The following is an 18,389-nucleotide window of genomic DNA, read 5'->3' on the forward strand; positions in this document are numbered from 1 at the left end:
TCACATTCTGTAGTATAAATGGATCAGAATTTTTGTTGAACAAAACATGTCTTTAAAGCATGTGGGAGTGGTTAAAAAATTATAGTATCTATATTTTCACTTTTTTGTTTTGTTTGTGGTCTCTGACTGATTTTCAACTATTCCATGGTTAAAAATCTGCTACATATAGACGCCATATATTTTGGGGGAACAGTTTTGATTTAGACATTTAAAATGAGTAAATCAGATTTGATTAAAAACAATTTTTAAAGAATTCCTTTGTGATTGTTCTCAAACTCGCTCTCACGGTTCTCCAGACAAGAGGCAGCGTGTGCTTGCTTCAAGCTGTTTATATATCACTTCCACGTCCCTTAGCGTAACGCTAACATACGAAGCGCCATAGACAACACAGCCGAAATGAACAGATGTCGCGCTAATTATATTTAACAAGCAGCGTCACGTACAAACGCGTCCCCAACAGTACTCGCGTGAATTAAGGACAGGAGACAAGTCAGATGGGTATATCATATCATTATGATACATTTATTAAGGCTCTGTTATACATTTTTCACGGCGATTGGGGGGAAAAAATGCACATGGCGCGTCCGTAAAGTGCTCGTTCTCCGACCGAAGTTGTGGGCGGTCTTCAGATTTTTCCCGGGAACGTCCCCTCGGCTCTCTGGTCGTCCCACTTCTGGACCTGACGGAGACGTCGCACCGAATTGTAAACTTGAAACTTAAAAACTGAACTCCGGCGCGCAAATCCTTCTTTACCCAGGACAGGGGGCACAGGGACTTGTAGACCCTCCGGTACCACTCGCACGGGGCCTTGTCCACACCTTTGGCGTCCAAAGCTTTCTGGCAGCGGTGGTAGTCTGCAAATAGACGGGACCGCCACAATACGCAACGTATCAGGATCAGGTAGTCTATTCGTAGACGGACGGCGGGGAGTACTTGCAAAATGCGACTTCGGTACGTTGGGGGGGGGGCATACACACCTTTTCATCTCGCGCACTGAGCATTTATAAAACCTATAAGAGTCCTGTAATTCATTTTTTTTTTTGCATTCCTTTATTTCAATCTAATATTAACTTTGCACTTCTTCCTAATCGGGTCATTTAACTTTTTTTTTTTTTTTTATTTTTCCAAAACTATTTGATGTAAATGATATGAATCAATCAAATTGACTTATTTATTGCAAATACAATGCAATGAAATGTGTAAGAAATTTATTACAAATTATTTTTTTTATAAATATATATATTTTTTATAATACATTTATAATGACATTCAGTTTTAAAATACATGTCAAATAATTATTAAATAATGAAAAAAATGTAAAATTTGAATCAAATTGACTTTATTGTAAATACAGCAATGAAATGTGTAATAAATTTATTACAAATTATTTTTATAAATATAAATATTTACATATATATTATTTATAATTTATAATGACGTTCAGTTTTAAAATACATGTCAAATAATTATTAATGTAAAAGATTTAATCAAATTAATTGACTTATTTTTTGTAAATACAATGAAATGTGAAATAAATTATTTTTTGGTAAATATATATATAATTATACTTTTATAATTTATAATGATGTTCAGTTTTAAAATGCATGTCAAAAATTGTTAAATGTAAAAGAATTGAATCAAATAATTGACTTATTTATTGTAAATACAATATATTGAAATTTATGTTATAAATACATATTTTTATGAATATATATATATGAATTTATGTATATTCATTTATTATACATTTATAATGACATTCAGTTTTGAAATATATGAATGAAAAGTGTTTAAAGGTGGGTTTTTTATAATGTACTAATTTTGCATTTTTGTATTTCTCTCAAATAGTTGGTTCATATTTTTTTCATATTTTTGCTGTTTAAACAGGTAAAATGTTAAAATATATATATATATATTTCCATACACTTTGTATTTGTGATTTAATTATGAATAATGAAAAGAAAATTGTGGCTTATTTGTTTCAACAACTTGACACGTTTTCAACATTTTTCGTTCCTCTACTTTGCCCGCGTGGCTGTTTTTGCAAATCTACATTTGTCCAAATGTATCGCAGCAGATAATTGCTTAAATGGTTTACTGTGAATCATTTTTAAAATATATATTTTCTAAAATAAATGAGAAATGCATTTTCCTCCAATAAACTAGGTCTCATTTTAACTTTTTTTTTTTTTTGTTTTTTTGTTTTTTTTTTAGATTTCATATCTACAAAAGACCTAACCCAGCTCTCTGTTAAATGAATAAAATAATAATAATAATAATCTAATGTGACCTTGTAGACTTACCAAGGTAGTTGGACCAGCAGTTCCTGGTCTGGTTCTGGTTGGGGAATCTGGCATCGAAAGGAGCCGTGCGGTAGTTCTCCAGTTTCATCTTAATGTCTTCGGCCATTTTCAACTTTAATCTTTTAAAAAAAGCATCAAAGAAACATTCATGACATCAAATCATGAAATATGTCGCTCAGTTAATCCATGAGTTTGATGTATTTTTGTTCAAATCTAACTAATATTAATCGAGCTTTAGACACTATTCTGATTTTATTATGATACATATGCATATGCTAGGTAGGCCAGGTATAGTATTTTGATTTATAATATAATTTTATTATTTGCATTTTGAATTATTTGTAAACGTTTACTTCCCACCACTGCAAACCCAAATAACTTAACATCGTGCGAGTGGACTCAAATGACAGCCAAATAGTTAAAAAACAGGCAAATAATTTGAAATTATCAATCGAAGGTTTTAAAAAAAAAAAATGTATTAGGAAATGAAAGAGACGCTTGGGGTGGGGTGGGGGGGGGCGATTATTTCCTGCAAATATATTTCACATATCCTTATAAGAAATGAACAGTGGGATATAACTATGTATAAAATATAATTGCAATGTAACTCTATATTTGTGTTATGTATGATACTGTATTTAAAAAAAATAATAATAATAATAATACTAACAATTACCTCGGTGCTGTGCTGACTTTGGTCGGTCGGCCCGGAGGTGAAAGTGTGACGTTCAAGTGATAAGATCCCCTCCCGCCGACGGTGACGTAGGCAGCCGTGCGGAACCGCGCAGGCGGGATGGCGGACCCGGCCCGGGTCACATTGAGCGGCGACCGTCTTTGCACCTAAAACGCGCATTTTGAACAAGCAATTTAAGTAAATGAACCCCCTTCCGCTCGCAGACTGGTAAATTCCAATTCTCCCACAGGCTTTTGAACGCCTCTCAATGCGGAAGTGTGCGACGTTTTAATGATTAACTCGCATTTGTCCGGTATCAAAATGTTGTATTTTGGCTTTATCTATAAATCGCATTGTTCTCGGGAATATATTTTCGGGTGCGTTCACACGTCCAATAAGGTCCGAATGACATTTAAAAGCGTTTTTTGGAGTCCAAATGGCTCCGAGTGATTTAATGGCATCCTGTGCGTCATTATTGAAGTATGAGCGGTACGTGACTGAATCGAACCGGCACATGGCACGTACTGTACACATGATGCGGTGTTCGGCACTGCGCCTGCGCGTCAAACTGGACCCCAAGCAGACCGAGACGATTCCGCTGCAATAGCCCCCCCCCCCAAAAAAAAAAAAAAAAATTGTGGAGATACGAATAATTTTAATTTGTAAAAATAATTTAAAAAAAAAATCACTTTTTTATTGGCACTCTAGTCAGTTTACTATCCACAATAATGCATGACAAGAGAATTACTCGAGACGATTCTGCTGCAGTAACCTAAAAAATATTTATATATATTTGGAAATATGAATAGTCAAAAAACATTTCGATTTGTAATAATTACTAAAAATAAAAAAAATGCACGTTTTTTTTTTTATTGGCACTCCAGTTTTCTGTCCAAAATAACGCATGACGAGAGAATTACTCGAGATGATTCTGATACAATAAGCTAAAAATAATAATATATTTGGAGCTACGAATAGTCAAGAAACATTTCCATTTGTAATAATTTTTAAAAAAATCTATTTTTTTTTTTATTGGCACTCCAAAGTGCACTATCCAAAATAATGCACGACAAGGGAATTACTTGAGACGATTCTGCTCCAGTAACCTAAAAAAAAAAGATATTTGGAGATACGAATAGTCAAAAACAAGCATTTCAATTTGTAATAATTACTTTAAAAAAATATATATATATATTCATTTTTTTATTGGCACTCCAGTCAAAGTTACTATCCAAAATAATGCAAGACAAGAGAATTACTATGGTTGCACAATGCTAAATTCCTGAGACGGGCTAACAAAACCAGCGCTCATAGTCGTCGTTATAACCCATTGAATGATGGATGATTGAACACAAATGGTGCATCATCACATGTAGACAGGTAACATAACAATGCTCGCGAGCATATATTATCCATCCCCTACGCCCTACTTAATCGGATGTACAACAGTCTTAAATGTTGAAAAAATGGTTTAATGTTGAACAAAATGAAACTTAAAAGGACAAACCCCGGCTCGCCTTGAAAGCAATATTTTCATATTGATATACAGCAAAAAACAAGTCAAATATACTGCACTAAACCACACTGCAAGAACTCACGGCATCATCAAGTACTACTACAAAGTTGAAAACCACACAGTGCGTACGGCGGGGGTAGTTCAAATTGAAATAAACACATTTAAGGCCGGTTCTAGTATCAAATACACAGCAACGACCGGCACGAAAGTCGAAAGCACAAGTGCCATCATAAATCATAAAGCGGTTGCATAGCTCCGCGCGATAATCAAGAAAATGTTGTAAATGGCAACGAAATCATTGCATTGTTGAGCGAAAAAAGTGCAAGAAGTGGAAATACAGCAAAAGTCAGCAGGAAGTGAGATTGTCAGGGAGACAGCAGCAGCTCTATGGACAAAAACTAGATAGAATCATTAGCCGAATAGCGGAATTCATTTTTTTTTTGTTGTTGTTGTCACAATATCAATATAATGATAACGTTCTAAAATCGCCTGACGCGATCACGCTTTCAAACCAACGACATTTTTCTCTACGAAACAACGAGCGGCCTGAACTCAAAACGCTCGACGCGGTGGGAATGAACGGAAAAGCGCCAGGAAGTGGCGAAAGCGTCGCTTTCAGTGATCGCTGAAGCGCAGCCTGCTGAAGGCCTCCCTGATGTCGTCTTCCGCCTCGGGTGCCTCTCCGCAGCCGCGGTCGCCGTCGACGGGGCACACCGTGCTCTGCGGCACGTCGTGCTTCAGCTTCCGCTTGCTGAGGACCACGGCGCCTTCCGCGCCGCCGGCGGCCGGGCCCGTCAGCAGGATGAAGGCGGCGTGGCGTCCGCGCTCCATCAACGTGGCTACGGCGGAAAGGCACAACGCGAAATTCAACCGTTGGCCTCGCAGTTCCGAGGACCCGGGTTCCATCCCGGCCCCGGCTGGGTGGCCTTTGCGTGTTGCCTGCGCCGGAGAAGTCGGTACCTCTAAACGTCACGATGTGGTCCATGACGTTTTCAGACTGGAGGACCACGTCGGAGTAGAGCGGATGCAGCATGTACGAACGCCGTTCACCCGCAGACGGAACCTGAGCGGCGGCGGCGGCGGCGACGCAATTCAGAACAATCATCGACGCGTTGGGCTCGCGACGGTCCGCTTACAGAGGAGTTTCGCCCCTGGGGGAGCAGCCCCCAGAACACAAAAATGGAGATGGAGTTGGTGGTGCGCACGGAGGTGGGCCGGGGCGCGTCGGCGCCGGGCAGGAGGTCCACTTTCCACAGCGCGGCGCCGGACTTCCCGTCCAGAATCGAGACCTGCGGGCGAAACCCGAGCGGTAGGTAAAAATCCGCAACGTTAAAAGAGGGCGTTTGGAAAAAAAAAAAAAAAAAAATATGAAATATGTGTGTATATATGTATAAACGACAAAAGAAAAATGACAACTGACCCTCCTGGTGGCGTTGTCCATGTCCTCCTCAAGAACGACGTCGAGCACGCCATCTTTGTTGAAGTGACCAAAGGCGGGCTCCCTGGATGAATCGTATCATATTAGCGAGCCCACTAACATATTTCATAAGCCCAATTAAAATACTTCCATCGTTTCATTAAACGTCAAATAAATGCCTTACTGATGATTCCATTAATAATGTAATAGCCACCCGGCGGAGCGAAAACGTACAAAAGCGGCGACGACCGTCCGTAACTTCTGCTAACAACCCAGGCTTAACTTGGCTCCTCCCTGACGCACGTACTTCCTTGACACCGATGCAGCATGCAGTTTGAAGTTTTTCAATTTCGTGATTCTTTTGCGTTACGAAAATACGCAGGTCTAAATGTTATTTTGGAGTCATTGATAGTTAATAATAATAATGTATAGAATAATTATGTTCTATATATTGCATTAATTACTCATCATAATAATTATAATAATTAGATAATTATATAAGTTGTAAATAAATACAAAAATAAAATATACACATGTATATATTATGTATTTTATGTATCTTTTGGCTCCGATAAATTATCAATACAATTATCTTTTGTTATATTTGCATCTAACTGTATATACAATAATAATTTGATAAATAGTAAATAAGTAAAAAAAACATGGAAATAAATTATATATATTTCTATTTATATATTACATAAAATAGATACATAAAATAAATACATAAAATTATATATGTATATCTTCTTTTGCCCCTGATAAATTATCAATGCAATTATCTTTTATTTATTATATATTTATATACATTATATAATAATTATAGTTACATAAAATGCATAACTACAGTTTATATATATATATAATACATAAAAAGAGAATTGCTTTGATAAATTAAAGAAGACCCTGCCGTGGGGTAGTAACTCGGGCTTGAGATCAGGTGGAGGCGTACCTGATATCATCGTACTGAATATGAATCCAAAACGCATACCTGAGGACTGTGGTGGTATTGAACGTCCACAGGGGCTGTAACGTCTTCCCGTCCATCAAAACCACCTCGCTGCCGGTCACCAGCATCAAGTTGGACGACTGATCCCCGTCGTCGGTTCTCAGCACGCGCCTCAGCGAGTCGGACCTGCGAGCACCCGCGTCAAACGTCGGGCTCAAGCGGCGGCAAGCGGCGGGCTGCGTTTCGGCGGCGCCTCACTCGTAAACCGCCACCATTCCGGACGCGGCCGCCGCGGCTTGTTTCGGCCTCTTGAGGCCCGCCTCCAGGCCTTCTTTGGCTCCGGCTGCAATCCGCCACAGGGCCAGTCCGCACAAGCCGGTGTCTGGGAAATATTCGACAAACACCGCTGCAAAACTACAACCGTGATTAAAAACAAAATGTGTAACACTGACTGTAAACCCATAAAACTATTCATTGGAGATGCGGACTGAGCCCTGGTATATACATTTTCTAAAAATACATGAAAATTCGGCATTTCGTGGCATGTTCGCGCAACTGAGAACGAGTACCGTAATTTCCGCCCTATAAGCCGCGACTTTTTCCACACGCTATCAACCCTGCGGTTTATGCCGTGATGATTTTTTTCTCCTAACGGCCACAAGGGGGCAATCGAGCGGAAAAGGTAAGAGTGAGACCTGTGGAATATATGTGCCGAGGAAGTGACTTTTACCGCTCCGGCCCTGTTAGTTTCTAACGGCCGCAAGGGCGCACTCGAGCGGAAAAGGGAAGAGTGAGACCGGTGGAATATATGTGCCGAGGAAGTGACTTTTACCGCTCCGGCCCTGTTAGCACTGCGCTAGCGTGTTACTGACGTATCGCAGTAATTTTTACCAGTACGTTTTTTTTTTTTTTAACTGGCCCTGTGAGCGCCACGCTAGCGTTAAACTCTCTATGTAAAGATCTCGTGCTTCAAAGTGGCCACTTGCAGCTTTTACACGGCTGCGGCTCGTCTACGTACCAATTGGTATTTCCTTGACAAACGTACTGGGTGAGGTTTATAACCAGGTGCGCTCTGTAGGCCCGGGAATTACAGTACAAAAGAACCCGAGACCTTTTTGCAGCAGCAGGTACTGGGCGCCCTCCCCGGTCGTGTGGAGAAGATGACCGGACGTTTGCGTGGTGTTCAGGGCCACCGTGGATCCAATCTGGACGCCCGTCAGCCCCGAGAGGAACACCAGATGAGTCTACGAGGAGGAAGAACATTTATCTTTTTTACCCCAGACTCGTATATGTTGGATCCGATTGGCTCTCATGCTGTGGCCGGTGAGCGTAATGTGGTTTACCCGCACGCCGTCGGACGCCACCAAGGCCACGTCGCTGACCTTGTCCCCATCCAGGTCCGGGACGCCGAGGACGGGCAAGCTGCTGCGCGGTCCAGGAGCCTGAAGCTGCTGCCACCTGACCTCACCTGACCCCAACACACAAATCTATTGGATTTCCAAAGTTCCACTACGCAGTACCGCGATCAGAACTTCACCGAACGTCGTCGGCGTTACCGGTGGATTTGTCTAGAGCTGAGAGTCGGTCCGAATGGGAGAGCAGGCAGTCCCATTTCTGCCCCGTGTCCGTGCCCAGGCCACACTGGGCCCAGTGGAAGTCGGGGTCCAGCGGACGCTCCCACAGGATTTCTCCGTCCGTGCCGTCCACGGCCAGCATGAACAGACATGGCGACGGCAGACCTGGGAGCAAAAAAAAACAAAAGAGATTTATCATTTGCATATTTCTTCTCCTTTTTTTTAATCACTTCAGTCACGTAGTCCATTTCACCTGCGTTCCCGCACGTATTGTTCAGTCGGGCTTCTGTATCCTTGACCACAAGCAGGACGTCCATCACCTTGTCTTTACTCGCATCTTCAAATGCTAAAAAGTCGTACGTTTCTGTAGCAAAAAAACAATAAACATTGCCATTAAATCCTAGATTGCTATCAAAGGATTGGGGGGTACAAACCTGCTCCCGAGAACGTCCTGTTCCACGAAGCGAGGTACTGCGGTCTGACGGGGCAGGGGATGATGAAGGAGAAGGCGAAGACCACGGTCAGGCAGAGGAACAAGGACAGGAAGAAGACGGCCGTCCGCCAGTGGGTCAGTTTGGAGAGTCCCAGGACTTCCTTGCAGCCTCTCTTCAGTTCTGTCTCCGGCGGCGCCGGCCCAGTCTCGCCTCCCTTCAGGGGGTCACCCTCGGCGGGGCAGTCCGCGGTCTCCATCGTCCTCTTAGCGCATCGCTGCACGACTCTGCCAGACAAAAGATGAAAACAAAAATGAATGACTCCAATGTGTGGCACGGAATTGGCGCACCCACCAAAAATAAACCGACTGTATTTTCTGTATGTGTGATTTCCAGCTATTTCTGCTACACGCACCTTTGTCAACCTGGGCCCATTGACGCAGGCCAACGGTCACTCCAGAGATTTCTCAGCAACAACAACAAACTGACTAGCTCAACCTGTTATGTGCTGCTTATGCCCACAGGCTATTTGGGGCCACATAAACATTCGGAGTACCCGGGTTAGTAGCAAAAGCGCCTCTGGTTTAAAAAAAAGAAAGAAAGAAAGAAAGAAATCATCGAATCCACGGTCGTGATACTTGTTTTGGGGCGTTTTTAATTCGGAAAAAGTTCACATTTTGACAGTTTTCTAACTTGTTGAGCATACAAGGGCCAAAAAAAAAAAAAAAAAAAAAAAAAAAAACCAAAGCCGCCCCGCGAACGACAGCTGCCTCGTTTCAAGCCACTTTGGAGTTCAAGTTGACGTGTTTTTTTACTCACCTTCAAAGAGACGTTTCCGAATGTTTAACTAAAAATATTGAAAAATAAAAAATAGGTAGGGTCCACTACCGAATGCAGACAGTGGAAAAAAATATAAATCAAGGTGCCCCAATTCACATTTCACCCTGATTTTACCTCTCAGGAAGTGCTTCCTGTGTAAAAGAGTTCGACTGCGTTATCATTCGTTATAATTCACGAGCCTCAATCGTAATTATTAACTCACGTAAAATGGCATTTTGTATGAAAACACCTTAGAGACTTAATCGACGTACGTCGTTGAAAGATGTTGCCTTAGAGACAAAATGTGGGACACAATGTCGGAATTGTCACAAAGCGACGCTCTGATTTGGTAAAAGCGCACAGAGGGCTCAAGAAGCTCCCCTGTGATTGGGTGATAGTCCTTGCCTTGAACGATTTTGATTGGCCCGTCTCTGCGAGCTCGCCACCCCTTTAAAATAGCCAAACGGAACTTTGCGGTTGGAGTTGACGTAATTTCCCTTAACCCAAAAAAAAAAAAAAAAAAAAGACGACGACGACAAGAGAACGTCTGAAATCGGGGATGCTCTTCCTTATTTTTCAATCGTACGAATAATCCGCACTTTTTTTTTTTAATACATATAAGAGCAGCATCGACGAAAGAGGCCGCCGCAATGTCCGCCCAAGCGCAAATGAGAGCTTTGCTCGACCAGCTGATGGGGACGGCGAGGGACGGTGAGTCGCCGTTTTGCTCGCCTGCCCTCCCCTCCGCTAGCTTTAGCTCGCTAGCCAAGATGGAGCCAAGTGTTGAGCGGGCTTGTGTTGGCGTGTGATGGACGGGCCTGCCCGCCTGCCCTGCGTGAATGCGAACGAGGGCTCACTTCATGTCAATATGTTTGCGTACGACGCCACGGGTTAATGTTTGTATCCATTGGCTTGTTCAAAAACGTCACGCTAATAACGGGTTTATGTTATCTTCAAATATGCAAATAAATTTTAAGGTCGCTAACGCCACCGCACTCAACAGCGAACGCTTGTAATGCTCACAGAAATATGGATACACACATTTAAATTCCGCCGAAATAGTTTTACTTGGGTTTATATGTCGCCGTGATTATCTTATTCGTCTCACGTGTGCGGACAGACGATAAAAACGCACCAAGACGAATCATGAAATATGTTTTACATTATTCACTTGTCGCATAAATTTTACGATATGGATTCAACCAGAAAAACAAACAAAAACACAAGATCCTTGTTGGGGAACCACACCCTCATATTGAGAATTGATCATTTTTCTGTTCATCTATATTTTGGATTTTTTGTTTTTTTTTAAATGAGTTTATTAAAAAATTGGAAATACAGTTTTTGAATCAGAGTAACAGTACTAACGCCCATTGTTTCGGCACCGGTACAGGTATCTGTAGATATAATTTCTATATTGTTTGGAAGTCTAAAATAAGCAATGGCGACCCATAACGGGACAAGCCAAAAGAAAAAAGAAGTTTGGAAGTCTAAAATAAATTTTTTTTTTAAAAATCCCATTCTCAGCCATTTTGGATACAAACATTAACAGAAACTAATTGTTGAGTCTTAAAGTAGGCATATTGAAAAATGAGGTTCATCTTAACGGTAACTTGTGGATCATCCTCATAAGTGTGAGTGTGTGTGTGTGATGAGATTATCAGCAAATTCTTCCCATGCATATGTTGCATACAAACTGAACAATTGTGGCCCCTTTATTTTATTCATTAAGGTTCAGTGTATCTTTGCCAGCCTACATCAATCTGCAAAGGAGTTGCAGAAAAGCCTCATGTTCATCGAGCCGTGAGTCACACATAATTTTTAAAGCTGTTATGATCAATATCCAAACAGTATATGTTTGCCTATCGGAAATTATTGTAGCCTGTTTTTTTTTTTTTAACCTTTTTTTAATTTAATTTTTTTTGTAAGATATGAAATTGGAGTAGTGCTAAGTTAAAGACAGCTGGTCGCGCTGAATGAACACGAAACACTTCTCAGCATACCAGTAGACGTCTTTTTTTTTTTTTTTTTTGTCCCAAACGAGACACTTTACACACTTTTTTTTTTTTCGATCTGACTTTTGTATGACTCCCAACTTCTTACCGCAGGTTTGGCAAGAAAACTGTTCCCATTTTTACTTTCCTACAGCCGGTTTAAAATTCTGCAGCTGAGGGCTTGAAGATGCAGAAGGGTACAGTATGTGGTGCAGATCGCAGTGTGTATAAACCTACTTTCTGTCAATGTTTCATGTCTGTAAATGGCTTGGCCCGATTGATTATCATTTTTTTTTTTTTTGTAACCTATGCGTTGATGGTAGTGATGCACCGAATTTTCGCCCACTGTAAAATTACAGCTAACAATTTTCCAAAAAGTGGATTTTCGGTTTTGGGCAGAAATGCGTTTGCCGGCAAACTGAAACGACAGAAACGGGATGTTTTTGCGACGCAAGCAAAAACGGGTTGTGAACACTGTATTGCAAAGAAAAATTATTAATTTTTTTAAAATGCCGCCTCCACTGAACAACTGCCATTCCTTCCTGCCCTCCTGTGTGGGTGTAATCTGGGAAGGGTTGGGGGCGGGGTTTACTCTGCACTGCCCCAGCTACTTAAAGGTCAAGTGTCATGCCTATAAACATTGTAAAATAGATATTGTAATGAAAAATACAAATAATATTATTCATTTGAATGTCTATACAAAAAAATATGAGGGGAGAGCGTGTCATCCATGCGCAAAGTTGCAAAAGTCTCATTCGATTATCCAAGTGGCGGCCATATTGGCTGCATCTTCTGTACGTGATGTCACACCGGGACATTCGCCATTGAAAACACGCCGTGCCGCCTACTATGGCTATACTTTTGTACTGACTATACTTTTAGAAGAAGAGAACATCTCACAACCGAGTGAAGTGACCGGGGCGATATTAGCCTATCGTTTCGAGCCGTATTTAGATGATATGCGGATCGCGGCCAAACAGCCTCCCTGTCCGATCCACCTTTTTCACGACTAACCGGGTCTTTTGGAAAAGTATGAAGAGTGAATCCATCCTCCCGATTGTTCGACCAATATCCAGAAATACAACGATCCGACATTTTGGCGAACACGAAGGAACAACAAGCTACCTTCCAGCAGGTAAAACTAGCATAAACACACGACCGCTTGCGTGCGCTACTGCCCTGTAGGTCGCTTCCTGCTTCTTCTCGAAAACAAATCCCTCGAGAGGATTTTCATGGCGGGAGTTACAAAAAGTCATATATGTGAAAATCAGGTTTTGTGGTGGGGGAAAAAAAACGGATGGGGTTTGTACCGGCTGTCGGTTTTTTTTTTTTTTTTTTTTCGTTAATGACATACTAAAAATCATACATTTCATGACAGTGGACCTTTAAGAGCAGCAGCCAACATGGCTTAATCCAATACTGAGCCTTCGCGTCCAGTTTCGATCCGGACAGGACGGAAACCAGAAATGAATTCATCACTTGCGATATAAACGGCATAAAGTGTCCCGTTGTAATGTTGGTGGATTTATCTTGGATGGGACCTCTGCGGTCCCAGCCATAAATGCAAATCTGTTGCTAATTAGGGTCGTCGTCTCTTTCGGCTTTTGGCCTCAGGTTCCTCATTTCCGGCCAAGAATTTTCATTTCGGTGCATCACTAGTTCGAGGCGCCATGTCAAACGTGCCATTGTGGGCACCCGAGCCTTAAAACGAGCGTAACTGAGAGTTGGGGCTCCGCTTCTTGTCGTAACGTCATTGAGGCTTGGGTAAGTCACGCAAATGAGGCCACGCGTTGCCTCGTGTAACTTCGCACTCATGCCAACGCAGGCAAAGTTTATGAATAGCTCATATGACGTGCTAATGACCAAGATGATTTTTTTGTTTGTTTGTTTTTTGTTTTTGTTTTTTTTTTTTCAAACAAGGTCTCCCGACTGTTTTGAGTGCCGCTTTTGTGATCTGGTGCGACACTTTTCATGTACCGTAAAACGGCAGTCGGATAAGTCAAAAGCTGAATCCTCGCCCTGAATGAGGAACGTGTGAGGTCTTGTCTCACTGGGCGCCTTTTGGACTGTTTCAGGGGACGAGACGCGGCAGCGGGTCAAGTACTCGGACGAGCGGGTCTGCAAAAGTCATCTCCTGGACTGCTGTCCGCACGACATCCTGTCTGGAACCGTAAGTGTCCACGCATATGCCGTCATTCCCGGCTTACGGAGCGCACTTGGTTATAAGCCTCACCCAGTGCATTTGTAAAGGAAATACCATTTGGTACGTCCATAGGCCGCAGCCGTGTCAAAGCTTTTGAAAACGAAGTTGAAACACGAGAGATTTACAAAGAAAGATGGTACACAGAGTTTAACGCTAGCGCCGCCGCGCTAACGGGGCCGGAAAACATACTGGTAAAAATCACTGAGACACAGCACTAACACGCTAGCCCAGCGCTAACAGGGCCGGACCGGTAAAAGTCACTTCCTCGGCGCATATATTCCAGTCTCACTCTTACCTAGTCCGCTCGAGTGCCCCTTTGCGGCCGTGAGGAAAAAATGCGCAAATGAGCCGCATCACCGCATAAACCACGGGTTGAAAGTGGAAAAAAGTCGCGGTAATTACGGTATTGAGGGTAGCCGCGGCCTCACAGTCAGACTGTGGGTGCAAACACTTCGAAGTTAGTACAAGTTTGGCACACAGTGAAATATTTTTCAAAAAAGGACACTTTGAATGTTTGCCACTGCGTGTTGAAGTTTGCTGCCTTGCTGATCGTAAAGTAAGGGAATTGCTTTTTATCATTTAAACAGCCACATCCCTTTGAATGCCTGTTAGCTTCCTGCTAACGCACCGTTCAAATTGCCATAGGTGAGCTAAGAGTAGCCAGTGTAATAACGCTGTAACCCAGGGGTGTCAAACTCATTTTTGTCACGGGCTACATTCTACTTACGGTTTCCCTCAAAGGGCCGTTATGGTGTTGAAATGATAAAAATCTTTAAACGCCTCATCATATTTACACATGAAATTTATGAACTAGTTTTGGAATCGGAAATCAAGGGTAATGGGTTTTTCCAACTCTTGTTTGGTAACACAAAATTGCTTGTAATATCTCTACGTTATCATTTATCATGTGACAATTTGTAATTTTGGTATAGATTTGAACAAAAAAAATCATGGAAGTTGATACATATGATGTGCACATAAAATGATGCGGCGGGCTGGATCTGGGCCCCGGACCTCGAGTTTGACACCTGTGCTTTAACCAATGGATGTTTGAGCAGAAACACTCGAGCAGCATTTGTCGACAAATAATACCACAATACTCACATGGATATATTCTTTATCCTCTGCAAAGAATGGCGGCTATTACTGCAGATGGATAAATCACTTAGTTGTTAAATCCATTCCTGGATGTGAAAATGTTTCGAAGCATTTTTAAAATATATATTTTTTTAAACTGGGTAACTCTGCAGCAACCAAGCGTCCTTGTGTGTTTTTTGCTCGGCAGCGCATGGACCTGGGCGAGTGCACCAAGATCCACGACCTGGCGCTCCGAGCAGACTACGAAATAGCCTCCAAGGAGAGAGACCTTTTTTTTGAGCTGGACGTAAGTCAGGTCACGGCGAAGGAAATGAAGCCAAAACTCAAGTCAACACTCACCGATGTGTTAATCTCCTTCTCCCGAAGGCCGTCGATCACTTGGAGTCGTTCATCGCCGACTGCGACCGCAGGACCGAACTGGCCAAGAAGCGCTTGGCCGAGACTCAAGAAGAGATCAGTGCCGAAGTGGCGGCCAAGGTTTGTTCCCCACCGCAAAAAGAAGCATAAATACAAGCGGCGTAGCGTTGGGTTTTGTTAGTCTCCCCCAACCCTCCCCGGGGCAGCGAATTAAAAAAAAAAAAAAAAAAAATATGAATCCACACCGCAGGCGGAGAAGGTGCACGAGCTGAACGAGGAAATCGGGAAGCTCCTGGCCAAGGCCGAGCAGCTCGGAGCCGAGGGGAACGTGGAGGAATCCCAGAAGGTTCTGCAGGAAGTGGAGAAGGTCCGCAGCAGGAAGAAGGATGCCGAGGTGAGTGGGCCTCTTGCAAACTGTTGCGCTCGTGTATATATAAATTCTTCGCCCTCTCACCTTCGCGTCTTCTCCTTCCAGGAGGAATACAGAAACTCCATGCCGGCCTCCAGTTTCCAGCAGCAGAAACTGCGCGTGTGCGAGGTGTGCTCCGCGTACCTGGGCCTCCACGACAACGACCGCCGCCTGGCCGACCACTTCGGGGGCAAACTCCACCTGGGCTTCATCCAGATCAGAGAGAAGCTGGACCAACTGAAAGTGTGTGCGGTACAGACGCCGCTCGCGTTGCCGCGGAGACCCACGACCCCCCCCCCCCCCACGCCCGCGGTCCCGTTTACCAAGCAGCGATTTCTGTTTTTGTCAGAAAACGGTGGTGGACAAGCAGGAGAAACGCAACCTGGACCGCCTCAAGAGACGGGAAGAAAGGGAGAAGGAGGAAAAGATGAAAAAACGGTGAGAGGGAGGGGTGGGCTTGTCTGTGGGGAGGGAGGGGGGCAGCCAAGTATTCGCAACACTTTACTATTTCTGTGTTTTGTGATAATCTTTGACAAATGGAGTCACTGCACTAGTTCTTTGTTTTACAGACTATCACAATACTAAAAATAAAATAGTGGACTGTGAATTCTTAGACTTCCATTCAAAAATGTTCTCATGAAAAAAAAAAAAAAAAAATGTATTAAGTACCATTCAAACATTTGTTGTTCAAAATAAGAAAATGCCTGGATGGTATTTGTATTTCACTTTTCAACCCTGTAATCTTTGGAAAGTTTGTATTTTTAAATTTTTTTTTAAGGGCATCTATACTCACATAGTGTTATTTTTTTTTTTAGAAAGATATTGACATCTAACATTTCAAGTTAACCATTGTTTGAACCCAACTCTTTCTAACTGGCTTTTGTACATTGACTATTTTGAACATGTAAAGGAGCCTTAAAAAAATTAACAAACACATAAAAATGTTAACAAAACAAAAAATGTGTGACAGTTGGATTAAGTTGTTCCTGTAGCACATTTTGCGGGGGAGATCCGTCGACCCTCGTTTAATCCAACTTGTTGGGGTACGAGTACAGGAAACGGTTGTTCATATTGTTGATTGTTTTTCTCTCTTTTTTTTTTTTTTTCCATCTTTTCTTTTCGCAGGACGAGATCCCGTAGCAGAGAGCACAAAAGGTAAGAGAACCTTCGAGAACGCCCCACTTCCTTCCTTCAAGGTTTTGCGTCCCAGCAACCTGAAAGCGCGTCGTCTTTATTTTAGGTCTCGTTCCCGCGACCGAAGGAGGCGCCGCTCTCGCTCCTCGTCGCGAGACAAGCGCCGCTCGCGCTCCCGATCCAGAGACAGGAAGAGGCGACAGCGGTCCCGCTCCCGAAGCCGAGGCCACCGTCACAGCCACGAGCTGAGCTCCAGGCACAAGTACGGCATTATAGCAAACGCCAACACTGAACTCGGTCGAAATGCAACAGAGACGTTTAGCTGTAAAGAATTGTGACATATATTTTACGCGATAGGTGTTTAAAAATATGAAAGTGCGGGGAGCCCCCGGGCCCAATAGCAAGTCTTTAGAAAGCTAGTTGAATTCTGAACTTTCATCGATATCTGCCAGTTGCACATTCAGCCGCGCATTAAAAGACTAAATTCCAAGTCGGCGGGCTAACCGGCCAACGGCTTCATTCCTGTGTGACTTTGGGCTCAGGTCATCCAGAGACCGCGAGCGCTCGTCCCGAGACGAGTCGCAGGGGCGCGAGCGGCGAGACGGCGTCAACGGCAGGTCGGACTCCCGCAGGGCGGACGACAGAGAAGACCCGTGAAAGGCCGACGACGTCCACCCCCGCGCAACAGTCGGCGTCCTGTTTCACGTAGTCCTCCGTAGGCCTCCTTTTTTCCTTGAATCCCGAACCCGATTCAGTCGTTGTGAATCAAAAGAATTATCGAGCCAACTTTCATCTTCGGTGATTTGCTGGCCTTTCTTTATCGAATAAACGGCGACTCCAATAGAACGACCGTACATTTGTCAATACGTACCCTTTTATTGAATTTCTTTTATGATACAGAATTGACTTTGGAGTGTCCGGAGTGGGCTTTGGGATCCTGTTGGTTTTTTTTTTTTTTTTTTTTTTGGTTTGCGAGTTTTAGTTCAAGTCCCTCCACGCATTCACCACATTTTTTTTCTTTGTCCAATATTTTATTTTATTTTTATTTTTTTTTTCCACAACCGGTATGTAGTGAGGGTAAATTCAAATGTGAAGTCTAGTTGGGGAAAAAAAATAAGTTGGAAATGTTTAAGTTATGGCTTGTTTTGTTGATTGGAAAAAAAAAGAAAAAGCATATAAATGTTCATTGAAAAAAAGCACGTTAGTTTTGGCAGTTGGAAAATTGTACAATCCCATTTAAAAGAAAAAAAAAAAAGTGACCTGCTTTGTAAGTACATGCAAACAGATTGTAAAAATGGCTGCATCGCTTTACACATGTGAAGGTGTCAATCTGGTTCCGCTGAGATTCATATTGGGAAAAGAAAAAAGAACAATTCTCAATTAAACCATATTAAAGTCTTTATTGCCTGTTGGTCATTTCTTGCATGGGAAGGCGTTCGGCGGCAGAGGCGTTTTATTCAAATACTTTTACATTGACTCGACATTACCGGTGAAGTCGACGCGAGGACTATA

General features: G+C 42.6%; 3 protein-coding genes across 9 annotated transcripts; 1 reads left to right on the forward strand and 2 right to left on the reverse strand.

Moving 5' to 3' along the window:
* Positions 1-490: 490 nt before the first annotated feature.
* Positions 491-3,169, reverse strand: LOC133495254 (cytochrome c oxidase subunit 6B1). The gene is made up of 4 exons (XM_061809672.1): positions 2,980-3,169; positions 2,304-2,422; positions 754-854; positions 491-679 (listed from the first exon to the last, which is right to left on the reverse strand). Exons 2-4 carry the CDS (start codon positions 2,407-2,409, stop codon positions 626-628), a joined length of 261 nt encoding a protein of 86 aa, XP_061665656.1. The 5' UTR covers positions 2,410-2,422; positions 2,980-3,169; the 3' UTR covers positions 491-625.
* Positions 3,170-4,960: 1,791 nt separating this feature from the next.
* On the reverse strand, positions 4,961-10,016 carry fam234a (family with sequence similarity 234 member A). 2 transcript variants are annotated; one of them, XM_061809335.1, is made up of 12 exons: positions 9,683-10,016; positions 8,867-9,150; positions 8,686-8,796; positions 8,415-8,597; positions 8,202-8,326; positions 7,970-8,102; positions 7,117-7,240; positions 6,901-7,044; positions 5,913-5,994; positions 5,629-5,781; positions 5,453-5,555; positions 4,961-5,331 (listed from the first exon to the last, which is right to left on the reverse strand). In XM_061809335.1, the coding sequence occupies exons 2-12, from the start codon at positions 9,120-9,122 to the stop codon at positions 5,108-5,110; spliced, it is 1,638 nt and encodes a 545-aa protein (XP_061665319.1). In that variant the 5' UTR covers positions 9,123-9,150; positions 9,683-10,016; the 3' UTR covers positions 4,961-5,107. The 2 variants fall into 2 exon arrangements, with proteins under 2 accessions (XP_061665319.1, XP_061665320.1); XM_061809336.1 differs by lacking the exon at positions 9,683-10,016 and adding an exon at positions 9,279-9,434.
* A 169-nt stretch (positions 10,017-10,185) lies between these two features.
* Positions 10,186-18,277, forward strand: luc7l (LUC7-like (S. cerevisiae)). 6 transcript variants are annotated; one of them, XM_061809339.1, is made up of 11 exons: positions 10,240-10,393; positions 11,415-11,485; positions 11,791-13,846; positions 15,165-15,263; positions 15,344-15,454; positions 15,585-15,728; positions 15,810-15,995; positions 16,093-16,181; positions 16,869-16,898; positions 16,984-17,139; positions 17,420-18,277. In XM_061809339.1, the coding sequence occupies exons 4-11, from the start codon at positions 15,168-15,170 to the stop codon at positions 17,532-17,534; spliced, it is 927 nt and encodes a 308-aa protein (XP_061665323.1). In that variant the 5' UTR covers positions 10,240-10,393; positions 11,415-11,485; positions 11,791-13,846; positions 15,165-15,167; the 3' UTR covers positions 17,535-18,277. The 6 variants fall into 6 exon arrangements, with proteins under 6 accessions (XP_061665321.1, XP_061665322.1, XP_061665323.1 ...); XM_061809340.1 differs by having other exon boundaries at positions 13,752-13,846; XM_061809342.1 differs by having other exon boundaries at positions 10,297-10,393; positions 13,752-13,846; positions 15,810-15,986.
* The last annotated feature ends 112 nt before the right edge of the window (positions 18,278-18,389 follow it).

Source organism: Syngnathoides biaculeatus, chromosome 22 (assembly GCF_019802595.1).
Source record: "Syngnathoides biaculeatus isolate LvHL_M chromosome 22, ASM1980259v1, whole genome shotgun sequence".
Classification (NCBI taxonomy): domain Eukaryota; kingdom Metazoa; phylum Chordata; class Actinopteri; order Syngnathiformes; family Syngnathidae; genus Syngnathoides; species Syngnathoides biaculeatus.

Excerpts from the sequence above, each read along its gene's own strand:
- LOC133495254 (XM_061809672.1), bottom strand. The coding sequence starts at position 2,409 with ATGGCCGAAGACATTAAGATGAAACTGGAGAACTACCGCACGGCTCCT. Across the intron at positions 855-2,303 it reads CTGCTGGTCCAACTACCTTG|ACTACCACCGCTGCCAGAAA; the intron begins GTAAGTCTACAA and ends GTCTATTTGCAG. Across the intron at positions 680-753 it reads CCCTGTGCCCCCTGTCCTGG|GTCCAGAAGTGGGACGACCA; the intron begins GTAAAGAAGGAT and ends CGTCTCCGTCAG.
- fam234a (XM_061809335.1), bottom strand. The coding sequence starts at position 9,122 with ATGGAGACCGCGGACTGCCCCGCCGAGGGTGACCCCCTGAAGGGAGGC. Across the intron at positions 5,782-5,912 it reads TGGACAACGCCACCAGGAGG|GTCTCGATTCTGGACGGGAA; the intron begins GTCAGTTGTCAT and ends TTTCGCCCGCAG. Across the intron at positions 5,332-5,452 it reads CCACATCGTGACGTTTAGAG|CCACGTTGATGGAGCGCGGA; the intron begins GTACCGACTTCT and ends TTTCCGCCGTAG.
- luc7l (XM_061809337.1), top strand. The coding sequence starts at position 10,333 with ATGTCCGCCCAAGCGCAAATGAGAGCTTTGCTCGACCAGCTGATGGGG. Across the intron at positions 15,264-15,343 it reads ACCTTTTTTTTGAGCTGGAC|GCCGTCGATCACTTGGAGTC; the intron begins GTAAGTCAGGTC and ends CTTCTCCCGAAG. Across the intron at positions 15,455-15,584 it reads GTGCCGAAGTGGCGGCCAAG|GCGGAGAAGGTGCACGAGCT; the intron begins GTTTGTTCCCCA and ends TCCACACCGCAG.